The 23,522-nt window shown below is 39.2% G+C and overlaps 1 protein-coding gene across 2 annotated transcripts in view; it reads right to left on the reverse strand.

The window, feature by feature from the left end:
• TMTC2 (transmembrane O-mannosyltransferase targeting cadherins 2) overlaps positions 1 to 23,522 on the reverse strand; it is a 383,570-nt gene that overhangs the window by 31,387 nt on the left and 328,661 nt on the right. For both annotated transcript variants that reach the window (XM_075012210.1, XM_075012200.1), the window contains 2 exons: positions 7,918 to 8,032; positions 3,133 to 3,196 (listed from right to left, as the gene is read on the reverse strand). In XM_075012210.1, the coding sequence (XP_074868311.1) occupies positions 3,133 to 3,196; positions 7,918 to 8,032 (179 nt within the window). The remainder of the gene's footprint in view (positions 1 to 3,132; positions 3,197 to 7,917; positions 8,033 to 23,522) is intronic.

Raw genomic sequence — 23,522 nt, forward strand, 5'->3', positions numbered from 1 at the left:
AAAGGACAGCTAAGAGCAGAAGTTGGAGGGTACGCATTTTTTGTGGAAAGGAACCCCACAGGAAGAAACATGAATTAATGGAGCAGGATTTGCCACTACAAATTAAAAGACAAAGATCCTAACTGAAGTCCATGTTGGCATCAATGAGCATCTCATGAGTCTCCACTTGAAGCTTACTTAAAATCAACAGGCAACTGTCATCAGTGCATATGCACCCACTTTAGACACCAAGGATGACATGAAGGAGAAGTTCTACACCCAGTTCGGCACAGTCCTGAAACACATCCCCAAAGATTACTAGAAATTATGCTCTTGGGGGATTTCAATGCCAGGGTCAGAAGAGATGCAGACCTCTGGCAGACTACCACTGGGAAAGGAGGAGTCAGCCACAGCAACTCAAATTGAGTGCTCCTCCATACAAAATGTGATATTTATGGGGTTGGTAGAGCACCTTTGTCTTTTTGATGTTCAGTGTGAGACAGAGTCCCATATGCTTCATTGAGGGCACTTAAGATGGCCTGAAGTGCAGCAGGAGAAAGCAGTAACCATGCTGTCATCCACATAATACAGCTCCATGATTGAGGTCATGAAGGGCTTGCTTTTAGCCTTCAGTAGTCTGAGATTGAAATGCTTCTGGTTCATGCTACAGACAAGCTTCACTCCATCTGGAACATTGCCATAAATGAGGTGAAGGGTCATGGCGATGAAGATGCTGAACAGTGATGGGGCAAGGACGCAGCCTTGTTTGACTCCCATTTTGACCTCAAAAGGGTCGCTTTGGGATCCAGTGTTGCTCAATACTTTGGCAATCATGTTGTCATGAAGTAGCCTCAAGATGCTAATGAATTTTTGGGGCAGCCATTCTTTGAGAGGATGGGCCACAGGACACTAACGAGTGACTGAGCTGAATGTATTGTACAGGTTGATGAAACTCATGTATAAGGCTAGGTTTTCTTCACATTTTCCTTCCAATTGATGGGTGGTGAAAATCATGCCCGCTGTTCCTTGGAATGGTTGGAAGCCATAGTGGCATTCTGGGAGAAATTCTTCTGAGAATGGCAATAGTCAATTTGCAAGGATTCAAGCTAAGATTTTTTCTTGATGTTGCCAAGAGGGAGATGCCACAATAGTTGCCACAATCTGACTTGTTGCCCTTCTGGAAGAGACTGATGATCAGTGTGTCTTTGAAATTTTGTGTCATCTGCTCTCTAGCCTAGATCTTGAGAATCAAGAGGTGAAGTTGTCTGCAGAGCTCTGGCCTGACTTCTTTGAAGACTTTGGTGGGGATACCTTTTAACCCAGTTGCCTTGTTGCACTTCATTGCTTGATGGCGGCTTGGACCTCACTCAGGGTAAGAAGTGTTGCAAGACTGTTTCCAGGCAGTTGCTGAGGGATTCTGGAACCGTGATGGAGGAGCAGTTCTCCATCCAGTGAGAAGCAATGGCTTCATTGTCTTTCAAGAGTTGGACACTCTCCTTCGATCTCAGGTGATTGATTCCATGGTTTCTTGGTCCATAAACAGCTTAGAAGAACATCTTGTATCACTGATGTTTGTGAGATGCTGGAGTTCTCATGCCTTCTCAGTCTACCACTGGGTTTTTAGAGTCCTTGTTTTACACTGGACTTCTACCTTGACATGCGCGTCTCTCTGCATTGTGCAGTACAAATGCACCAAACTAATTTCTACTAATTGTCAGATGTAACACAGAGGCCAAGAAGTCCATAGGCCATAGAGAATGAAACACCCCTGTTGCCCTAGATGACTTTCCACACAGCTGGGGTGAAGAATGCTGGCAATATCTGGAAAGTTTTCACTGTTGTACCCTGTGGATAAATAGCTTCTTCAGCAGAGATGCATGAATACTAAATCTACCCACTTGGTTTAAAGCAGGTGTCCTTAAGGTCATGTGCAAAGTATTATTTGCTTAACCCTGTTTTCCTGATTTTTTTTAAACAGGATTAATTAGCAACAAACTTCTGAAAATAAGGATGGTTACTCAAATTAAATAGAAAAAATTACACACTTTTCTGTTTTTATCTCTTTCCTAAGTAAATTACTTGAGTTCCAACACTCTCACCCCAGCCCATCTCACCTCCAGAATAAGCTACCAGAAGTTACCTGAAAAGAGAACTAAGGTTATTCTGGTGATTAAGCTTCATATCCCTGGTATAAAACTGGTGTTCATTGGAATACCTTTGATACTCTCATTTGTGTACAGAAATAGACAGACCTTTTGAAATATCTACAGATTTCCAACATACCTTTTGAGAGTAAAATGACAAACTGAAAATAGTTGTAGTGTTGTAACCACTGTGTATCAGTTGAGTTGCTTTTCAATATTAACAATGTCCAGAGTCAATGAAAGGATTAGGACTCCTTAGAAGTACAGAGAAAATTTTTCAGTCGCCCAAATGGAATGTTAAAAAGGGGGCATTAAAGAAACAGAATGGAATGTGAGAATGTTACATAGACTAAACTAAGGATATGAAGGTATTTAAACTACACATTTCATAATTTCAGATTTGATTTGATGTATTTTTTTTGTGAGCCTGAATTTTCGTCAACTGCATTTTCTTTAAAAAAATCTGCTTTTGTGGGAGTTTCGTGTTTGCTATTCTACTCTGAAGTTACTGATATACATGCTCAACAAGAGCAAAGTTTTTTCGTGTGGGCATATGCTCTCTAGGAATACTTTATTGTACAGCACCAAGAACTACTAAATATCTTGGGTGAGTGCCTAAATGCACACATGTCAACAGTTGTTTTATCACAGACTTCAGGATTTCACATATTGTTTCTAAATTGGGTAGCCAATCACACAAAACATACAAAGTGGTTAGGTAATTGACAAAAAAGAAAAATTGTTTTATTACTTTATTTTATGCAGTCCTTATTCTATATGAGCAATTTGTAAGGGAACACACTAAAAGAAAATAAGTTTAGTGAAGGCAGAAACAGGCATTTTTTTAAAAAAGGGGGTTGGGTATTAAAAATGTGTATGATTTTAAAAAAAGTGGTTACATTGCCCTCAGCTACTTCAAAACTGAGTGTCTACACAGAATAAAGTCTATTTCAAAATTGTAAGTTCATCATTTTGAATAACGCAGGTCAGTAAGGCAATAAATACTTACATTAGGTCTCAGTCCTGCTGCCATTTCATAGTACTTCTCTGCTGCTTCATTGAGACTTGCTTGTCTATTGGTAAAGTGAAAAAATAAAACTGTGATTAATTTTTCTTAGGTAAACATGATGAGGGTATCAGCTTCCACCATTTGAAAAGATCCTATTACCAAATGCCAATATAATTGTTACGTTTATAGCTTAGAATATCAGTTCTCTATAATGAAATGCTTTTAAATGTTTTAGTCACCTTTTAATTCAAATAAGATTTCATTGTTCATTGCAAAGCAATACAGGGCACCAGACACAGGGCGTCAGTGGGTGCAAGTGTATGGCCCTTGATCAGGTTACACCAACTGAAGACAGGGTTCAATAGCTCAGTGGCTTGAACATTAGGCTGCTAAATCTTGGGTGGTGAACTCAATCCCTGAGGGGGCCATTTAGGAGGTCTGGGGTAAATAGATTTAAAAAAAATCTGTCAGGGATGGTGATAGATCCTGCTGTGAGGGCAGGACTCGATGACCTCTCAAAGTTCTGAGATATACACATCTCCATAGATTATTTGTAAAATTAGAGATACCTTCAATGACATGTCAAGGTTTGGGTTGTAACATAAGACAAGTGGTAGCTGATTCCCTTCCAAGAACACTGCCCAAAGGAAGCTGGCATATATGTAAGTGCAAACAAACAAACTGAAGTGATGCCAGATATGTTGCACCTTCCATGATTAACATCTTGTTCACAATCCACAAACCAAACGTAAGGACAAATGGAGTATGGTTTCCTGTACTAGAGGTATTGAGAAGCTAGCTAAAAAAAGGATCCCTTGTGTCTTATGCATAGACTTCTTACTCTTGACAGGTGGTGGTTGGCATGTTTGTTTGTTAGGGGGCTAGAGATGCATTTTTTGTTAAATTCATATTCTTGACAATCCTCTCTTGCTACGTTAGAGTATGGAAGAGACAGATGTGTGGAGAGGAGAGGGAAGATAACACAACTCAGATTTTCATCTTTTTTTCAAGATTTCCATAGCACTTGCGAGATAAAATAGCACCAGGCATGTGAGCACTTGGATGTGCAGGTTTATCAGTTTTATAAAACTGTTTATTGTACCGGGATCATACATAGCTGGTGTTAAACCCCAATTTAACTTTCCACTGGAGTCTTGAAAATTAACCATACAATGTGCCACCAGCCATTCATTCCACTCAGTGCATTTTGATAGGCAGTTATTGGTCTTTGGAGTAGAGTGGAGGAAGGAAAATCCTTTTGAAGTTTCACATACTTTTCAAGCAAGTTGAAACCATTTCCTGACAAGCAGTTTGCCAAAGGAAACCCAGTTTATACCTATCAACTGTTTTAAATTACTGTGCACATATATCAGCTCAGTGGTTGAGTGGTTAGAAGTGAGTGTCTAAAAATATTCATTTAACACACTTCTGAAACATTCCTGCTGGGTTTTAGTCAAAGGGATGTTGTGGCACTTAAAACTCCCAAGCAAAAAGCTGAATTTCACAACTTAGTAAAAGACAAGTTAAATGAAATGAGTCACATAGCTTTCATTTCACAGAAAGTCAGGAAATATAACAATCCTAAATGCAGCAAATTTCTGTACAAACAACGTGCCTTGCCCAGGAGGCAGAGGAAAACAAGGCACATTTTCCTTGGGAAAGAATTGCTTGCATACGAACATGGAATGGACTGAAATTCATGCCTTTCTAACCAATTGGAACTACATTACTCTTTCCTTCCATGAATATATCTTGAAACATGGGCCATTAATTTTCAAGTTGAAATCAATTTGAATTTATAGTTCCTTATTAAAAATTGCTTTTATAAATGTATTCAATCCATACTAATCTTGTGAGGGAAATGCAAGTTCTATTATGGAGGATTCATAAACAGTTCCTTCGGCTAAGGTACCGTAGAGTTCTGATTCACATTCTCACTGGAAATCTAAACTAGAATTCATTATGTTAAGCCCTGGAATGGTTTTCCCATGAGAATAATAAAAGACATGGAGGTAGGAAATTGCAGTAACCCTACTCCACTAAGCAGCAAATGGCTCTGGATCAATGTCAAACAATGCAAAGGTTCCAATGGAGAAAGTGTTAAGTTAGAGAAAAATATTAGATACAAAAGTGATAAGCATAAAGTATAAGGGAGGAAAAGGAAGCCGTGAGAAACTGGTGAACATATACAGAACATAAGCAGCTTTCCATTATAATGAACTATCTTTTAGCCCAGCGCTGGGGATCCTTTTCAGGGTTGGGGCCACTGACACACACAGAACAATCAGCTGGGGGCCATCCAATAAAGCAAAACCAAAAAAACCCAAAAACAAACCAATGCCCTCACTGATGTGGTCCTTGACTGAAAAACAGAAAATACACTCCCTCGTTTCCCTCATACATCAGCCCCAGAACCTGGGGCGGGGGCAGGGTTAGTGCATTTTGTGGGCCCCCCTAGGATGTAGGGTGGAGCCAAAAATGAGGGGTTCAGTGGGGAGGGGGCTTCCAAAAAGTTGGCTTGAGGTGTGGGGTCTGGGTGGGAGACAGAGTGCAGGAGCGGGCTGGGGTGTTGGTGGGGCATCCAGGAAGGTGGTAGGGAGTGGGCGGGGCAGGAGGGGATGGAAGAGTAGGCAGGGACTGGGCGGTCTGGGCAAGAGCGAGATGTAGAAGCAGGCTGGGGCATCTGGGTGGGAGGGAGTGCAGGCGGGGTGTGGGCAATGGAGCAGCGCTTACCTGTGGAGCTCCCCAGGGGCACAAATGGCATCCCTCACAGCTCCTCCTGTGGGTGGCATTTGTGGCCAAACAGAGCAGCAGGGGAAAAGCCTCCAAGGTAGCACTTCTCCAGCCTGGGGGGAGGGGAGTGGGAGCATGTAGAGACACATCTTCCCTCCCCACCAGGCAGAGCCTGTGGGCTGGATCTGGCCCTGACTTTCCTGACTCCAGCCCACAAGGCTCAGGGCTCCACACGCCCCACCCCTCAGTGGGCAGGATGCTGGTGTGACTGGAAGCCCGAGCCTCAAGGGATGGATCCAGGCAAGCCGCAGGCCAGATCCAGCCGCAAGAGCTTATGTTTCCCAACCCGGTCCGAGGCTTTCCAAAGGTGCTTAACTCCGAAAGCTTAAGTTAATTAACCAACGGAGCAATAGAAACATCTGCTCTCATCCACAACACAACTCGCTGTCTGGCATTCAGATTCTCCTCAGAAGCAGCCCTAAACTGAGCCTCTATACCAGTCATATTCAGACTGAGGCTTAGGAGCCATAAGTGGCTCTAAAATCTCCTGCAGCTCTTTGAAGCACATGGTATTAAAAGACTGTGTAATTTAATTTATGCAATTTGGCTCCTGAACAACTGAGGTATGAACATTACTCCACTAAACCTACTGGCTCTTATCCTTGAGCATGTTTCAGACTCACAGACCCACACATTAGCAGCAGAAGGGACCGTTGCGATCAGCTAGTCTGACCTCCTGCACATTGCAGGCCACAGAACCTCACCCACTCCATCCTCTAATAAACATATAATATCTGGCTGACTTACTGTTGTCCTCAATTTATGGTTTAAAGTAAGTAATAGGGAATAAACTATTTACACTAGCTTAAACCAGCATATGACCCTTGTGCCATATTGCTGAGGAAGGCAAATTGTACCATTTGTCTTGGTTTCCTTTACTGATGTACAAGAACTAAGTCTATCTTTAACAATTGTTTCAAAGCATATTGGGGCTTATTTAAAAATCCTGCTACAGGAACCTTCAGTTCAGTTTGGAAAACAGGTCTTTCAGCTAAGAACTTACTCTGCCTTCCTTTTCAAGCAGTTTTCTTTTTCACTTTTCTATTTGCAATGTTAAAAATATAAAGATTAATTCATGAGAAGTCCATTAAGTTAATTGTTCTAATAACTAATCTATGCTAATTTAATGTATTTACTCAAAATCACTTTCCTCATTTTTGTACATTATGTACTGTATGTTTTCTAGACCACAATATAGCCTAATCCAAATCATTTGGGTTTAGTCATTGCTCTTCCTTTTGAGTATATAAGAAGCGTAATCATTATACAGTTATCCTAGAAATAAAGCCTGGAGACTGGAATAGTAATGTGGGCTTAATGCAAGTGTTTAAGCAGAAGCTCAAAGTTGCTGAATGTAGAGGTGAATTGGTTTAAATGGAAGAAAAGGCTCTCAAGTTTCAGATAGCAGAACAAAATTAAATACAGGACTGCCTCTGAATCAAGAGGCTCTGGTAACATCATTAATCACTTCTGTATTTCTCAGTCTCCATAACTCTTGAGTCCGATATTTAGACTTATAATCAGCATACTGCTCCATAATGATATTTATATAATTTTTTTGCATTCCTAACACTTTCATATTGCATTCAGAGCAATACAGTTCCATTCTCTTATTTACGGTCTCTCTATTTTGTGATCCACGTCCTTAAGAATAACTTAGAAGGAAATGGTACTGAAGGTACCATAGGAAAAGAAGATATATCATTCTCATATACAAAAAGGATTACATGATTGTGAAATACAGAAATTTCCAAGATAGTGAATAAGGCCAACAATAATAACACAGAAAAAAATAAATTAATAATACAGAAAAATTAAATATAGTCTCTACAAAAGTTTAACTGTTTGTTCTTCCTTATTAGTTATAACAAAGCTTTCAAAAGAGATATTGCTTTAAAAAAATCTTGCTGTAAGAAAACACTACACAGTTTGGGGTTGGCAGAAAAGAGAGAGCTAAAGAGAGGGAACCAAATTATACAGTAGAGAACTAACCTGAGCATGTGGGCTGCGTTGAAGACAACATCAAACTCTGTATTGTCAAGCTCAGCAGCCTTCTTTGCCATTTCAGCTGCTTCTATCAGACGGGATTCTTCTAGGAGAAACTGACCTGCATGGGGGGATATGTACGTTAGCCCAAGGGGCAAAAGCAAACAGTATGTTAGACAGTGACACACCTGAGAATCAGATACCATAGATTCAAAAGTAAATAAGTTTTCGAAGGATACAAAATTGTCCGACTTTTTTTTTTAATAAGTTCTTCCTAAGGTTGCTTGAAGCTTCAAAGTTTCTCTCTTTCACCAACAGAAGTTGGTGCAACAAAAGTTACTACCTCAACTACCTTTTCTCTCTGATTTTTTTATTCACATTTCTTTAAACTCAGGAATAATTGCTTTGAAATTAGTGGAGTTATACAGGTGAAAATCTAGTGTAAATTAAAGAACAATGTTTACTTTACCTTTGTTTTCTTTATTTGTGTCATAAGTAAGGCTATTATAACAGTTCCATAAATATATCACCCTTTGCTTTTTTTCTTTTTTTTTTTTAAAGAAAAGTAATTATTAAATGAGTTAAAACATCTAAATGGCTATAGCCAAGATCTACAAATTCATTAAAGAGCATACAGAAATCTTTCAACTAAACAAAGAAAAATGTAACACACTGATATTCTCAGAAACAGAAAAAAAATATTCATACATTTATGGGAATTTCAGTTCTGATCAAACGCTTTCATCCTGGAGACAAGAACACGGAAAACTAGGAAGAAAAATGCTAACACACTTCTTCACAAGTGCTCTGCTCTGATTTAGTGAAAAAAAAAAAATCCATACTTTACAGGTTGTTCTGAACTGGTCATGATTTTATAGACCTCTATGATACCCCAGCTTAGTCTCCTTTCTTCTAAATTGAAGTCCCAGTCTTTGTAATCTCTCTTCATGTCACCCATTCCAAACCCCTAATCACTTTAGTTGCCCTTTTCTGAACCTTTTTCCAGTGCCAACATCTTTTTTGAGAGAAGGCAACCAGATCTGTATGCAATATGTGGGCATATCATGGATTTATATGGATTCAGTAACATACTTTGTTTTATTCTCTATTCCATTTTTAATGATTCCTATCATTTTGTTTGCTTTTTTGACTGCTGCAGCACACTGAGTAGATGTTTTCAGAGAATTACCCACAATGACTCCACAAGATCTCTCTCTCATGAGTAGTTATAGATAAATGAGTCTCCATCATTCTGCATGTATAATTGGGATTATTTTTTCCATTGTGTATTACTTTATATTTATTAGCATTAAATTTCATTTGCCATTTTGCTGCCCAGTCACTTAGTTCTGTGAGATCTTTTTGAAGCTCTTCACAGTCTACTTTGTTCTTAGCTATTTTGAACAGCTTAGTATCATGAGCAAATTTTGCCACCTCACTGTTTACCCTTTTTTCCCAGATCAATTATAAATAGCTTGACTAGGACTGGTCCCAGTACAGACCCTTAGGGAACACCACCAGTTACTTCTCTCCATTCTGAAAACTGACCATTTTTTCTACCGTTTGGTTTCCTGTCTTTTAGGCAGTTTTTAACCCATGACAGAACCTTCCCTCTTACCCCATGATAACTCATTTTACATAAGAGCCTTTGGTGAAGGACCTCATTAAAGGCTGTCCCAAAATCTAAGTATACTGTATCCACTGGATCCCCTTTGTCCACATGCTTATCGACTACCTTAAAGAACTCTAGTAGACTAGTAATGCATGATTTCCCTTTACAGAAATCATATTGATTTTTCCCCAACAAGTTATGTTCATCTGTGTCTGACAACTTTATCCTTTACTATAGTTTCAACGAAGTTGCCCAGTATTAATGTTAGACTTACTGGTATGTAATTGCCAGGAGCACCTCTAAATCACTTTTTAAATCCAAGTGTGGAGTGGCTTAGTGTGGAGGAATCCAGATGTTGTACAAGAGGGTGCTCTGTGGGGCAGTCTGAGTTCAGGCAGCTCAGTGGGAGGTATGGTTGCTGCAGGCATGTGGATGTACAGCAGCTAATCGGGGGTGCTAATAGTGCAGGGGCAATAAGACTCTGCAAGAGGGTCTAGGTGAAGGTAGTTGGGGCTCAGATGGGAGGTCTTGGGTGTGAAGAGGGTGCTCAGTGGAGTGCTGAGAAAATGCAGCATGGTGAGGGGGGGTTCCAGCATGGGGCTCACTGTGATAGGCGTTTGAGTGAGGGGGATTCAGTGGGAGGGGTCTGAGCATAGGGGTGTGGGTCTGGGTTCACAAGGTGAGGCTTGATGAATTGAGGGTTTGTGTGTGCAGCTCCACAGACAGTGACCTATCCCCCCAGTGGCTGATGAGTGATAGGATAGGAAACTGAAGGTAGAGAATAGAAAGTTACCTACAGCCAATAAAGATTTCTGGTGGTGGACCTAGCCTATCCCCACATGCTCCTTGAAGCAGAAGAGGAAACCCTGGTTTCCTCAGCCACTCCCGGACTCGCAGCTGACCCCAGTGCTGGTTAGATGTCCCCAGCTAGGATGTGCCCAGTCTCTCTAATCTCCATGATGATTTATTTACCTCTCCGATGGTTTCTCTGGACACCTGAAACATCCCCCAATACTTCCAGAGAGGGTGCATGACTGCTCTTGCAGCTTCTCTTTGTTTTCCTGTCAGAAAGTAATTTTTCTGCAGAGGCAAAGAAATCTGTGGGGTACATGAGATGTGTATGTGCTATGGCACAGAATCTCCCCAGAAGTTGACTTGTTTACAAACCTGCCCCTCAAAAATCTACCAAAATTATACACTTGTGCTTTTAAGCATATGTTAGGAACACTGCACAAGTAACTGACTATCCGGGTCAGGTGAAAATCTGAAAAAAAAAAACAAAACTCCAAACTGAATATTTCAAAATATCATTTAACTAAAGCAATATTATTTTCTGATGACTGAAATGTTTTTTCACAGGTTTTTTTTGTAACATATTATTAAACTTTTTAAAGATAAAAATCAAACAAAATCCTGAAAAAACACTCCTTCTGAAATGAAAAAAATCAAAACTTTTTGTTATGGAACTGGATACATGAACAATTTTCTAATTTCCACTCCCCCACAAAAGAAGAACAAAACAATTTACTGAAATTGACTTAAATTAGAAAATTATTTCAGATGTCCAGAATATGCATTTTCTGGCAAAAAAAGCATTTGCATGAAAAATTTCATCCAGCACCATATGTCAAGACCTCATGCATTGCTTTGTGTTCTGCACCAGTTATCCTTACAGGCTATCTAATAACAAATCCCAACATTAAATTGCCAAGAGATAAGAAAAGCTGTAAAAAGCAGGACCAAAATTTCCCATCCTCTCAAAGTGAAGCTTTTAGGCTTACATAAAGTCATTAAGAATAGCGCTGATGGAAATAAAATAAAATTGTTGGCTAGACCAATGAGAAAGGACTAGGACAGCAAAACAGAGCTAAATTGCTGAACCAATTTCTTTTCATTCTAGAAATCCATCCATCATACTCTAGATAACCTGGACATCTCAAAAGAACTGGAATTTGACTACTTGTTATTCTAAGAATCAAAACAGTATTTTCTTAGTAAACTGCCCAGCTTATGTTCGCATGAAAGTACATTTTGCAATTTAAATGGAAAGGTAAAGTAAATTATTATAATGATGTGCAGCTGTTTCCCTCCAACTGCTCTTCTTTCTAAACTAGAGATTGTACAGATGGAAAATGGTAAACGCCTTTTTTTCATCAAAGGTTTTTGCAGAATTACCAGAATGACAACTTCTATCCTCATACTTTAACATTTCCGAGCTTCAGCTGCACAAAAATGCATAGGCAAGGTGAATTTAGCTATTACTAGATTTGTGGTACACTTGTCAACCATATTAAAACTTAAACACACTCAACAAAACTCTTCAGGAGAAAAATATTTCTCTCTTTTTAGTATTATCGTTATCTATTGTTATTTGAACAGCACCCAAGTCTGCTATACCTTTTTGTGGCCATAAGCTAGGTCCCTGACGAGTCTGCAATCTTCTATGGGCACCACGTACACAAATGTGTTGAGGAGAACACAACATGAGATGCTACACTTTCAGTTCCTTGTTTATATTTTTAAATAAATATATTCCGAGGCCAGACGGGACACTGTGATCGCCTACTCTGACCTCCAATACAACAGAGGTTATAATACTTCACAAAAGTTATTCCTTGCAAACTGTTGCATCTCTCTATAAATTCCATATTCCATTTGCTGGGTTTGTAGCATGTGTTTCTATACATAAAACCTGATGAACGAGCTGCAATTTGTAGAAGATGCTTCAGCTGCAATTGGATTGTAATTTCTCCTGTGTCATTAAAATGTTATTTTACCTAAACATTGTGCATAAATCCTAATGTATGTTACTCCAGGGAAAGTTAAGGTATTCTACTCTCATATTCCATCTTCTGGATCTATAAAGTACATTTGCATTTTTATTAAGGTTTAATTAGTATTGTTTATTCAGCTTAATGTGGTAATGACCAATAAACATATTCCCTCAGCTTTACAATTATACAGGGTATCTCACTGAAAACAAGAGTGTTCATGTCCCTTGCTGAACTGTTATTTTACAATTATTACACCATTACTTAGAGAATAATAGGAGGCACCTTTCTGCTTCCTACAACAGTTTTTGCAAAGGAATTATTTTTCCGATTTCTAAAGTAAGTGAAGTGGTTGAAATCAGGAGACTTTTTCTTTACAAAGAAGTACCAGTCAGTTGTGGAAAGTAAGGACTTGTCTACACTACCACCTTCCTTCGAAGGAAGGATGGTAATTAGGGTGTTGGGAGTTTACTAATGAAGTGCTGCCATACTGCACATGCTGTATAGGCAGCACTTCATTAAGCAAATTCCCCCCTGTGGCAACTTTGAAGTTTTAAACTTTTTTGAGGAGTAAAGGGACTTCAAAATTGCCCTGGCACTTCAAAGTACCGGTGAGTGAGTCGCGGCTAGACATATGCCTATACTTCGAAGTTTAAAACTTTGAAGTTGTTGCGGGGGGGGGGTGAGGGGAAGAATTTGTTTAATGAAGCGCTGCATATGCAGCGCAGCACTTCATTAGTAGACTCTCAACACCTTAATTACCATCCTTCCTTTGAAGGAAGGTGGTAGTGTAGACAAGCCTTAAGTGTCAAGAGCTTGGTGCGCCTAACAAGAAAAAAAAAATCTAAAGAATCAACACTAAGACACAGCAGTAACTAAAGGGCAGCACCACATTATGAGAATACTTTAATTATAAAGTAAAATAAAGAATAAGGAGAACAGGAAGAATCCCAGAGTGCATTCTAACAGTCTTTATATCTACTTTATATGGCGTGTTATTTTGCATCACGGACTTTGTAGTGGATCTTAAATGTCTATAGTCTATATTTGCATTCACTTCAAATTTGGAAGAACCACTTTCAGGTACAAAGACCATACGTTCAAACTGAGTAAGGGTGTGTCTACATAGCAAAGTTATTTTGTAATAATGGCCTATTCCCGAATAACTTTGCAAGCATCTAAATAGCAAGACTGATATTTTGAAATAGCAGATGGTTTATTTTAATTTCTTAAACCTCATTCTATGAGGAATAGCACCTATTCTGAAACAGATATTTCGGAGTAGGGGCTATATAGACAGGGAATAGGGACTACTTTGAAATAGGGGGTCCTCCAGCCCTGGTTCCGGGTAGCCTTAAATGTGATTCAGCCTCCAACCAGTGTGGACGCTCTATTTTGAAATAGCTGAACTATTTGTGTGTAGACATGCTATTTCAAAATAAGATATTCTGGAAAATCTGCTGCTGTGTAGACATAGCCTAAGAGACCAGTGAGGGATGTTAAAACCTCTTGCCCCCAACATATTCCCAGACCCAGATTTTCCCAAAAACTTATTCTGCAACCTGTTCCCTCTCCTGGGCAGTTGAGATATTAAGCTTCCACTTTGCTGTTAAGAGTAAATATTCAACAGTTTGTTACTTTAGAGTTACCAAATAGTTCACTTTAAACACACCATTGGATTGGTTTAGGTAAATAATAATACAAGTTTAAGAACAAAAGATAAGCTTTTGAGTTAATTCAAGCATAAAAGATAAAATTAGGAATTGTTACAGGCAAATAAAAGTGAAAACCTACACCTAAAAATTAAACTAGCAAGTGTAGGTTCAAGACTTTGTTCAAGATGTCCTCTGTCAGCGACAGCCTTCCAGAAGAAAAGGTAACTCTTGCTTTTCATGGCAAGGAACTCTCCCAGATGCCCAAAGCCGCTGGTGACTTTGTCGTTGTCTTCTTTGTCCTGATCAGGTTTCCCATCTGTATTCAGTTCCAGAGACTTCAGTTCCCTCTTGTTTGAAGAGCCCATTTTTCTCAGCTTGCAAGAGCTTTAGCCTCTTGTGTCTGTTAAGTGATGGATGCATAAAGATTGCTTCCGTCCTTGCATATATCTTCCAAAGTTGAATGAACATGTTTCAAGAGGCAGGATGACCTCACACTATTCTTCCCATTCTGTGGGCTTCCCATCCCCCATATGATTGCTCTATACATGGGGTTTCCATTGTTTTCGATTCCACCATGCTCAATTTACAGAGAAGATGGGTAGATAAATAGCTGTGACATCCACTTCCATCTGAGCAGGCTGTGCAGCCTAACAGAACTGAGTATCCACACTTCCTTACACAATGTCAATACATACAATTCACAGTGCTATTAATCACCAGTGCTCCTTTAGCTTTGAGGAAAAACCTAACTTTCTACACTTGAATCTCTTTAATTCAGCAACCGTGGGAAATGGGATATAGCAGTTAAAGATTTTGCCATAACAGGAAGGGCACAGGAGGGTCTGAGTGTGAGAGAGACGGGGCACTAATCCAATGTGCCACTTACAGGGGCACATGTGGCTCTGAATTCCTTGAAGCTCCCACCTACTGTCCCCCACCACCACTATGGAAAAGGCAGGGAAAAGCCTCTGGTGAAGCACGTTGCTGTGCTGCCATTCCCCTAGCTTGGGGGGAGAGCAGCAGCAGCATGCATAGCTGCTTCTTCCTCTGCCTCCCTGTTTCTGTACCATTGGTGGTCTCAGATTATGCATATAATACAGTCACACTGGACACAATCATTTGAGTTGCTCACCACTTGAGGTTCATCCCCCTCTGCTCTTCCCCTTCCCCATTCATACAGATCCTAAACTAAGGGTCAGCAACCAGAATAGCTAGAAGAGCCATTTTTTCCAAATGTGGTGAAAGCTCAATAATTCAAGAACCGTGATGCACTTCAATACAAGATGGTCCTTAATAAATAACGTCAAACCATATTTTGTAACCTCTACTGTAAGAACAGCGCACACACAATGATTTGTAATGAGATACATTTTTACTGCAGGACGTTCACAAACTGTTTATGTATTCCATTTCCTCAACTCTATATGTGTGTTTGTACTATCTTCTTGAATGTCACTTCCAAACCTGCTTTAATTATGCCAATTTTACTTCATGTTTAATTTCAGCTCTCTCTCAAATTGTGTATTGCCCTTCACACCAGGTCTGCCTCAGGCTTCCTTTTCCTTTTCAAAATCAAGACCTCATTAGCAAAATGATCAAAACACAGATACAGTATCACATCCCACAATGCACTGAATATATTAAAGGGGTAGTTATCCAGCATTTCAAGATCACATATCATTTGCTTCTTAGATACGAGTTGATCATTGTTGGGCTTTTAGACTAAATGTTTCTCAACAATAATCAGGAGGGTTTTGTTTTTACTTTGGAACTATAACGTCAGGTGCCACAAAGAAGTCCTTAAAGACTGTCATGTGGCTCCAGAGCTGCAGGTTGCAGACCCCTGCCCTAAACTTTTGAAATAGATTCTTCTGAAAAATAAAATCTGGAGTAACACTCTCTCTTGCTGGGTGCAGAGGCCCACTGTCTCATCCCCAGCTTGTTTTATCTTCAGCCCTTGTTAGCTTGAAGGGTCTACTTACTGTTCCAGGTAAATTGAGGTAAACACATTCCTTGGTTTATACCTTTCCTTTGTAGATCTGTTTACTCCCCATGACATATCTGATTTGAACACATTTTAGTTATCATTCCAGCATATGTCCATAACTCTTCATACCCACTGAGTGCATACATCATGCATGAATATTAATAATCAATGAGTTATTTGTTTTTAAATAATATCTCACAATGAATATTTTGCAGCACTGGGCAAGGTATGAATATGGGTGCTTACTGTCATATTCACATTTTTTTCCCCTTTCCCTTTATTTTACAAAGGCTTAAAAGGTTTCCAGCACAGGGACAGGTTAAATTTGGAGAAGATGTAGTGCTTGGAGATTCATTTTTAGAAATGTGTGTCAGACAGCATTGTTTTTATAACACCTTAGACATACACATTTGCTTGAGTTAATGAAGAAGCTCCCGCGCTGCACTGCCTTGATTTTTGTGTTCCCCACAGAATGTACACAAGGTACCCCGGCACTCAGATGCAACACCGTAGCGTAATAAGCCCTGTAAAAAGTACTGTAAGGTATCTAAAAACTAGTCAGTGCCATTCTGAAAAAAAAATTGTGCAGCAATACTGTATGTGAAGTTATATGATTCTGCTCTATGGTGGTGGTGACACACTGTTCCAATCTGACTTATGACAACAGGTCTGTCTCAAACAAATGACAAAAAAAGAGTCCTGTAGCACTTTAAAGACTAACAAAATGATTTATTAGGTGATGAGCTTTCATGGGACAGACCCACTTCTTCAGATTTGAAAATCTGGGTCTGTCCCACGAAAGCTCATCACCTAATAAATCACTTTTTTTAGTCTTTGAAGTGCCACAGAACTACTTTTTGATTTATGAAGAGACAGACTGACACAGCTACCTCTCTGTGACTATCTCTGCTTAATTTGCCTTTACACAGTAAACAGAATGATCAAGCAGGAACAGAAATTGTGGAAACTCAAACGGGAAAAAAAAAGCAGCAGGAAACAAGCTTCTTCATAGATTTCCGGCCTCCTGGTATCTAGCCGGAAATATTTTTTGAGAGAGGGACTTACACTACAATAAAGATGGGACACCACAACAAGGAATCCTTCTCTCACTCTGTCCATCAATCCACAGCACCTAAGAGGACAGCAGAACCAGCCAGTGGACTGCAAAAGGGGTCTCACCCGACCTAAGAGTTTCAGTTAGTACAACTGTAGTAATCATGTAGGGATAAAACCTTGCTTTGGATCTAACAATGTAAATGAGGTGGCGGTTATGTTTTATCTTTATTTTTCTTGGAACTACTTCTGACTTTTATGCCTCATTACTTGCCCTCATTTAAAATCTATTTATTTATAGCTAATAAACTTGTTTCATTGTTTTATCAAATCTGGTGCATTTAAATTCAACTGACTGGGAAATTCCCCTTAGGGTGGCAAGGTTTGTGAATATTATTTCTATTACAGAAGTAATGGATTTAATAGAAATGGGAATTGTCCAAGAAAGCTGGGCAATAAAGGACATATATACTGGAGAGAATCTAAGACTTAGGGTATGTTGGGTTACCTCACATATAGCCAAGGCTGGCAGGCTATAGTTACATACAAACACTCAGGATTGCCTTATATGCAGGAAGGATGTTTATAAGCAGCCCTGGTAGGATCACCTTCAGCAAGTCACTGAAAGGCACGCAAGGTTTCAGGCCAAAGGAGAGACAACTGCTCATAACTCTATATCATTACTCTATATCATACAATTACTTTAAATTCTGTCTGACTGGAGGTCATGGAAAGTAATGGAAGAACGAGAAGTGATTACTCTCTGAGTGCCAATGATCTAATCGGAAATTTCTAAGGTATGTTTTTTATGTCATTGTTTAGGGATTTAAAACAAACTGGAATAGGTGCAACCACTGTAAAAGGTATGCTAATGTTTGTGGTCATTGAATGTTGTGATCATATAAAACCATTGGAACTATTCACAGAGTTAAAGCTAAATCAATGTATATTTTCAGGATTGTGGCCTAACTGTTAGCATACTCTTCTGTTCTGTCTCTGATGAATACTCTATAATCAAACTATATGAGCCCAGAAGGAACCTACGGGCTGAAATGGTTTCCAGAAAATCTGGCATTTTACCATATTGTAGGGGCTAGCTGACACTAAAAAAAGAAGCACTACATTGGTTCAATGACTTTACCACTACAGGAGGAAGCATAATGCTGTCCACACCAATGCTTACATAGGTGTAACTTACAGTGCTCGGGGACAACTTATTTACACTTCTGAGTGACATCAGCTGTACCAATCTAAGTGCTAGTGCATATACGCCCTTTGGGATGACAAGGCAGACCATCGCCTCAGAACTGTCATTTCAGTGCTGAGAGATAGTGATTCTTTTCAGAATTATCAGTATTTATCAAATGGCCACTCTTTTCTAATCAATTGCCAGTGTAAAGCAAAAACAGCATTTTCTGAAACAGTTATATCTGAAAAGATCTGCTCTTTCCCAACCTATTGGTATTTCAGATGGAAAGAATAAAAATCTGTTTCTTGGAAACCTATAGAGACTTTGAGATCCTTATAAAAACTTATAATATCCTAAAAAGACTTCGGTGTCATACTCCTGTATTAATGTAGGACTTGAAATATTCACTTGCATACTTGCTGATGGTGAATGGAACAGTTTTGCTTTCCTAACTAATGGGGCTAAGCCATCAGTTATTAAGAATTTAAGTTTTTTGCCTCATTTTCAGCAGAGGCTGGTGCTTAGAATTGCTCATGAGGAAGAGAATCAGAAGAATCTGAGGTTGGCAGAGCAGTAGAATAGCAGACTTTTCTTTTTCCTTTCCTGATTTCCTCAAAAATGCTAGTAAGCAAAGTAATAGTAGTAAAGACTAAGTTGAATCCCTCTGCTGATATGAGGTTCTCCCCAAATGTCCTCATCAATTCTCATCTTTGACCTCGGTGAGCAGGTTTAATCATCAGTCTTGTAAATGTTTGTTTGATTTGTTTTCCACATCCATTGTTACAGAGTATTGTTTTCACTTGGTAGTTAACAATATTGTTTCAGAATTGTCTATTTTCAGGGTCGATAACAAATAAAAAATCACAGTTCAGTTTAATTGACAAGAGATTTCCCCTCAGATTTGTGGAGCTGGGAAATGGCCCTAGACCAGCAGAATCCTTAGGTAGTCTAAGAAACTAGCTTTGCAAATGCTTCTAATTTATTGGAACATTCTTCTTTAAAAGTGAAAATTCTGAGTTTTGCTAAAATACAGTAACTACTGTGCTGCTTATCAACTGGAGTCATATTCACTTGCTTCTTTCTGAGATATTCAGTAATAAAAAGTCAGAAAAGATTCAGTTGTATATTTTGTACTCAAGACATTGGGACTGCTCTGTATAGCTGCATGCATGATCAGTCATATGTTTCCCTCTGTGTTCATTGTTCAAGAACGGGACACATTTTAAATTTCTCTCTAATGTGGAAAACAGGAGCAAAAAGGAAATCCAACCAAAATCCGCAGGAGAGCCACTGAGGTCTCAGAGGATGTAGCAGGGGAAAACAAGAATATTTGGCCTCCCTTTGGAGTCTCTTTGGAGGGAAAACAAAATAGACAGCAGCAACAAAATTACTTTGTATAACAGAATGCCTTCACAGTAACGTTTCAGAACACATTCAGTAGCTGGACAAATTCAGCTTTGAATCAAAGTAGTAGTCTGATTCTGAAAATCCTTACTAATGAGAGCTATTCTTACTAATTCCTGCAGTTCTGCTGATTTCACAGGGGCTACTTGTGTGTTTGAGAAATTGATGGATTGGGTCTAGATTACTGCCTTTTGTTACAGCAATCCTTTAAAGACCAACTTAAGCAATGGATCATTAACAACCTCCAGAAAACAAATTTCAGATATTGGCCCTAAGCTGGAGGTACATGACTGATAAAACTGGCCCCAGACTGCTGGCATGAGAACCTTCTTGTTAAAAGACAATAAAAGGACAAAATCAGCTGAGTGAGACACTTCCAAGTGAAAGGCTATTTATGTATCCAGCAGCAGGGGGTGGTGACATACAACACCTTAATAACATATACATTTATAGTGAAGGCTCCAAAAGCAAACTGCTTGCATATACATAACTCTGATTGACAAATGTATTTGTACCTTTCAGTTCCATTTGGATGAAATATAAATACTGTCAACCTAGTATTATGTTAATCTATTCAGTTAAAGAAAAATTTTTGCCCCAATATTACTTTTGAGCCAATATCAATAAGTATGTCTAGGTTTTAGAAACAAATCTTTAGAAAGATATTTCCGTTCTCCAAAAGTTGTAACATAACTAACCTCAGGACAAAATTCAAGGGAAATTATTCTTTGATCACTATAACTATCCCGATATAGAAAGTATAAGAATGTAACTGACACAAATGCTATTGGCAAAGACACGTGGTAAAACAAAAAGCAGCGTCATAAAATAAGGATATTGTAATTACACAAAACAGATATATCAGCTCTTATTTCACTCCCTGAATGGAAACTCTTCAAAATATATGTTAGGCTTTCTAACCAAACACCTCACCAACATCTCCACTATCTCATTCAAACATTAAGTCACTATTACACTTCCTAGATGTGACTTTGCAAAGGGCTGGAACTGTCTAGGTTAAAATAGTTATATAAAATTATACAGGAATGTAGCTGCACCTACTGCATTGGCTGACCCCACATGCTTTTCACTGCTCCTCTAGAACTCCTTACAATGAAATGTGTACAACTGTTCATCCTTCATATCCCAATAAGTGTACTAACACTATCGGCAGTAAGGCTAAACGTCTGCCACGAAGGTCATGGACTCTGCTACTTCCAGAAACTTCAGTGACATTTTCTGCTTAAGACCCTGGGAGGCTGGTGGTGGGGATGACTCATGGCTGCCCTGGGTGCTAAAGGAAACTCCAGAGCCCCTGCAGCTGTGGGTGTTGGACTCTCCTCCCTCCTCATTTTATCAGTGTTTTTTAAAAAAGTCAGGGTCAGGTCATGGGAATCTGCGCATTGGCCTTAATCTGTCTGTAACTGTTACTAAAAATATCCATGATAAAAAAAACTTAGCTTTAATTATAAGCTATACTTCAGATACTCAATGGATCTTTTTCTCGTACGTAAAATTCCATTCTCCACACTTAGTATTAGATCTCTTAAAGTTTACTTCAAACTATGACAATTATTTCATAAAGTTAGTCAAGCATAAGCAAAACCTCACTCCAAAACTCTGCAAACAATGGACCATCCATTTAGCATGCTCATACCTTTCCCCTACAACATTATTTTCTTTAGGAACTAAGTTATCTCTTTAAGATACAGCTAATATTAAAACCAGCCTGAAAAGTAAAAATGGGAGGAGTTTCAACACTCCTTGCCTAGAAACGGGGCTTGTAACACACTTTAAAGTGAAATTCTTACCACAATGCCAAGCACAAACCATGTCTGTAAAAGGAATAAGGAGAACAACTTAGAACTACCCTACAAATGTCTCCTTAACAGATGGCCTCTAATCAGAGGCTGGCTGGGAAAGGAGACATTTATCTGACTGAATAGGCTTTTAACATAACTTTGCTGGCCAGCTTTCTCAACCTTCTGTCAAAATCAAGATCTGCCTGTGCACGATGGCGTTTGAAGTTAATGAAAGCTGTGGTATGCTTAGACTCGCTGCATATCAAACCGGTTTTATCCAGGTGCCTACAGAGGAATGCGGTACCTAACTTTACAGGCACACAGATTCAAAAGTACTGCCCATGTTCCTCTTGAAAACTGTCTGAAGACCTGAATTGGAATCAACCAAAATGAATAAATGGGATGACTTTACAGGGTTGTACCTCCACTACATAAAATCTCCGGCTACAGAGCTTTTCACATCAAGTGTTCAGGTGTCACAAGTTAATTGGTCCCTAAGCCTAACTAAACTGAGGTCCTTGGACCAAAGCAGATGAGCTCAAACCACCTAGTTAAAGAGAACTGTGTTACCTATAAAGGGATTCTAGCAGGCAGCACAGGAGCAAGAACTTAGACAGTTTTAGCCCTGGGGAGGAAAAGCCTCACAGGGGTGGAAGCTGAACTTGTCTTTTCCAGTCTATTCACAGAACTTAAAATTACAAAAGGAATGTGTGTTGGGATCAAGCTTTGGTTGGCCTAATCCAGCATGTGTATCTTCAGTTCATCCATGGCAGGAGAGAAGCAGTCACTGCTTTGTTGGGTCCTGGGAAGGGAATATGGCAGATTGGCATCAACAGCATTAAGACTGGAATCACAGAACTGTCAGTCATCCACTGCCAGCAGTAGATGAATGTCATAGGCTATAAATGCAGTCCCACCAATAGATGTTTTGAGTATCACTTTCTGCAGCAAATCCTTGTCCCAGAGTCTGTGTCAGACATTCCTTAGGTATTATAATGCTGCCACATGGCCAGCTAACAAACATACATTTACACAGGCTGTTTGCTTTGCCACTCTCTAAACAGCTTCACAGAATATAGATGACCTGTGCCAAAGTGAGAAACACCAGCTCAGAATTTAGACACCCATATGAGATGACTTCTGTTTGCTTGTGAATTTTGCCTGCAGGGTTTTCTTAGCCAATTTTGGTCTGAACATAACTGGAAATGTCAGAGGAGGGCAACAGAGTTTACACTGAATGCCCAGATAGTAGAAATGCTCCAATCTGCCTTGTTGTGCCCTATTTCCAATGCAGCCTAGTTAACATTTAAATTGTTCTTCTGCCTGCTGGCTTTAAGAACTATTATAGATTCTATCTCTGTGGACTAGCTTCTCCCTTCCGAGTTGCATTCCTCAATATGACTGTATTCCTATTGCCAATATCAGGCCGTTCAAAAATGAAAGTCAGTGGAAGATTTAATCAAGACTGTGGGTGTTGCAGTATTATGATCCCAAAATACACTACCTTGAAAACCCTTATTGTCCCCAGCCTATCACTAGTTAGCATGCTGGAGAGGAATGGCCATTGATTAACAACTGAACATTTCCAGTGGAAATATAGCTCTCCCGACACTATACAGTCTATATTCTGGGAAAGGTAGAAGAGGATTCAAACTAAAATCTGTCAGCACTGTACTACCAGAAATACCTCCCTTTCCTGGTAACTCTAAACACTTATTCCCTTTTTAAAATAAAATGGATCATTCTCACCAGATTAATTATACTTTAACTTAATTAGGCAATTAGCATTTGAACCCCTTTGCAGTTCCACTTTCACTTTTTAAAAAAAAAAAAAAAAAAGATTTTAGGTCAGTCTGCTTAGTAGAGTGCAACTAAAAGTTATGGATCTTTAAATGTGTATTGAACAAAGGAACGGATGCTTGGGTACTAAGCAGATTTCTGATGTCTTTTGTTTCCCTATCTTTCACTTTTGAACTTAAAAAAAAAAAACCAAAAAACAAAAAAAAACTTCTAAACTGTCATGTAACTTCCCAATCATATGATTTTCATTTACATCAATTTACAAACCCTCTGTTATATGCTATATTCATTACTTAACATCCAAATTCAGGCATCTTTCTGAAATCACCTTGTAACCT

This window comes from Carettochelys insculpta, chromosome 1 (genome assembly GCF_033958435.1).
Source record: "Carettochelys insculpta isolate YL-2023 chromosome 1, ASM3395843v1, whole genome shotgun sequence".
NCBI lineage: Eukaryota > Metazoa > Chordata > Testudines > Carettochelyidae > Carettochelys > Carettochelys insculpta.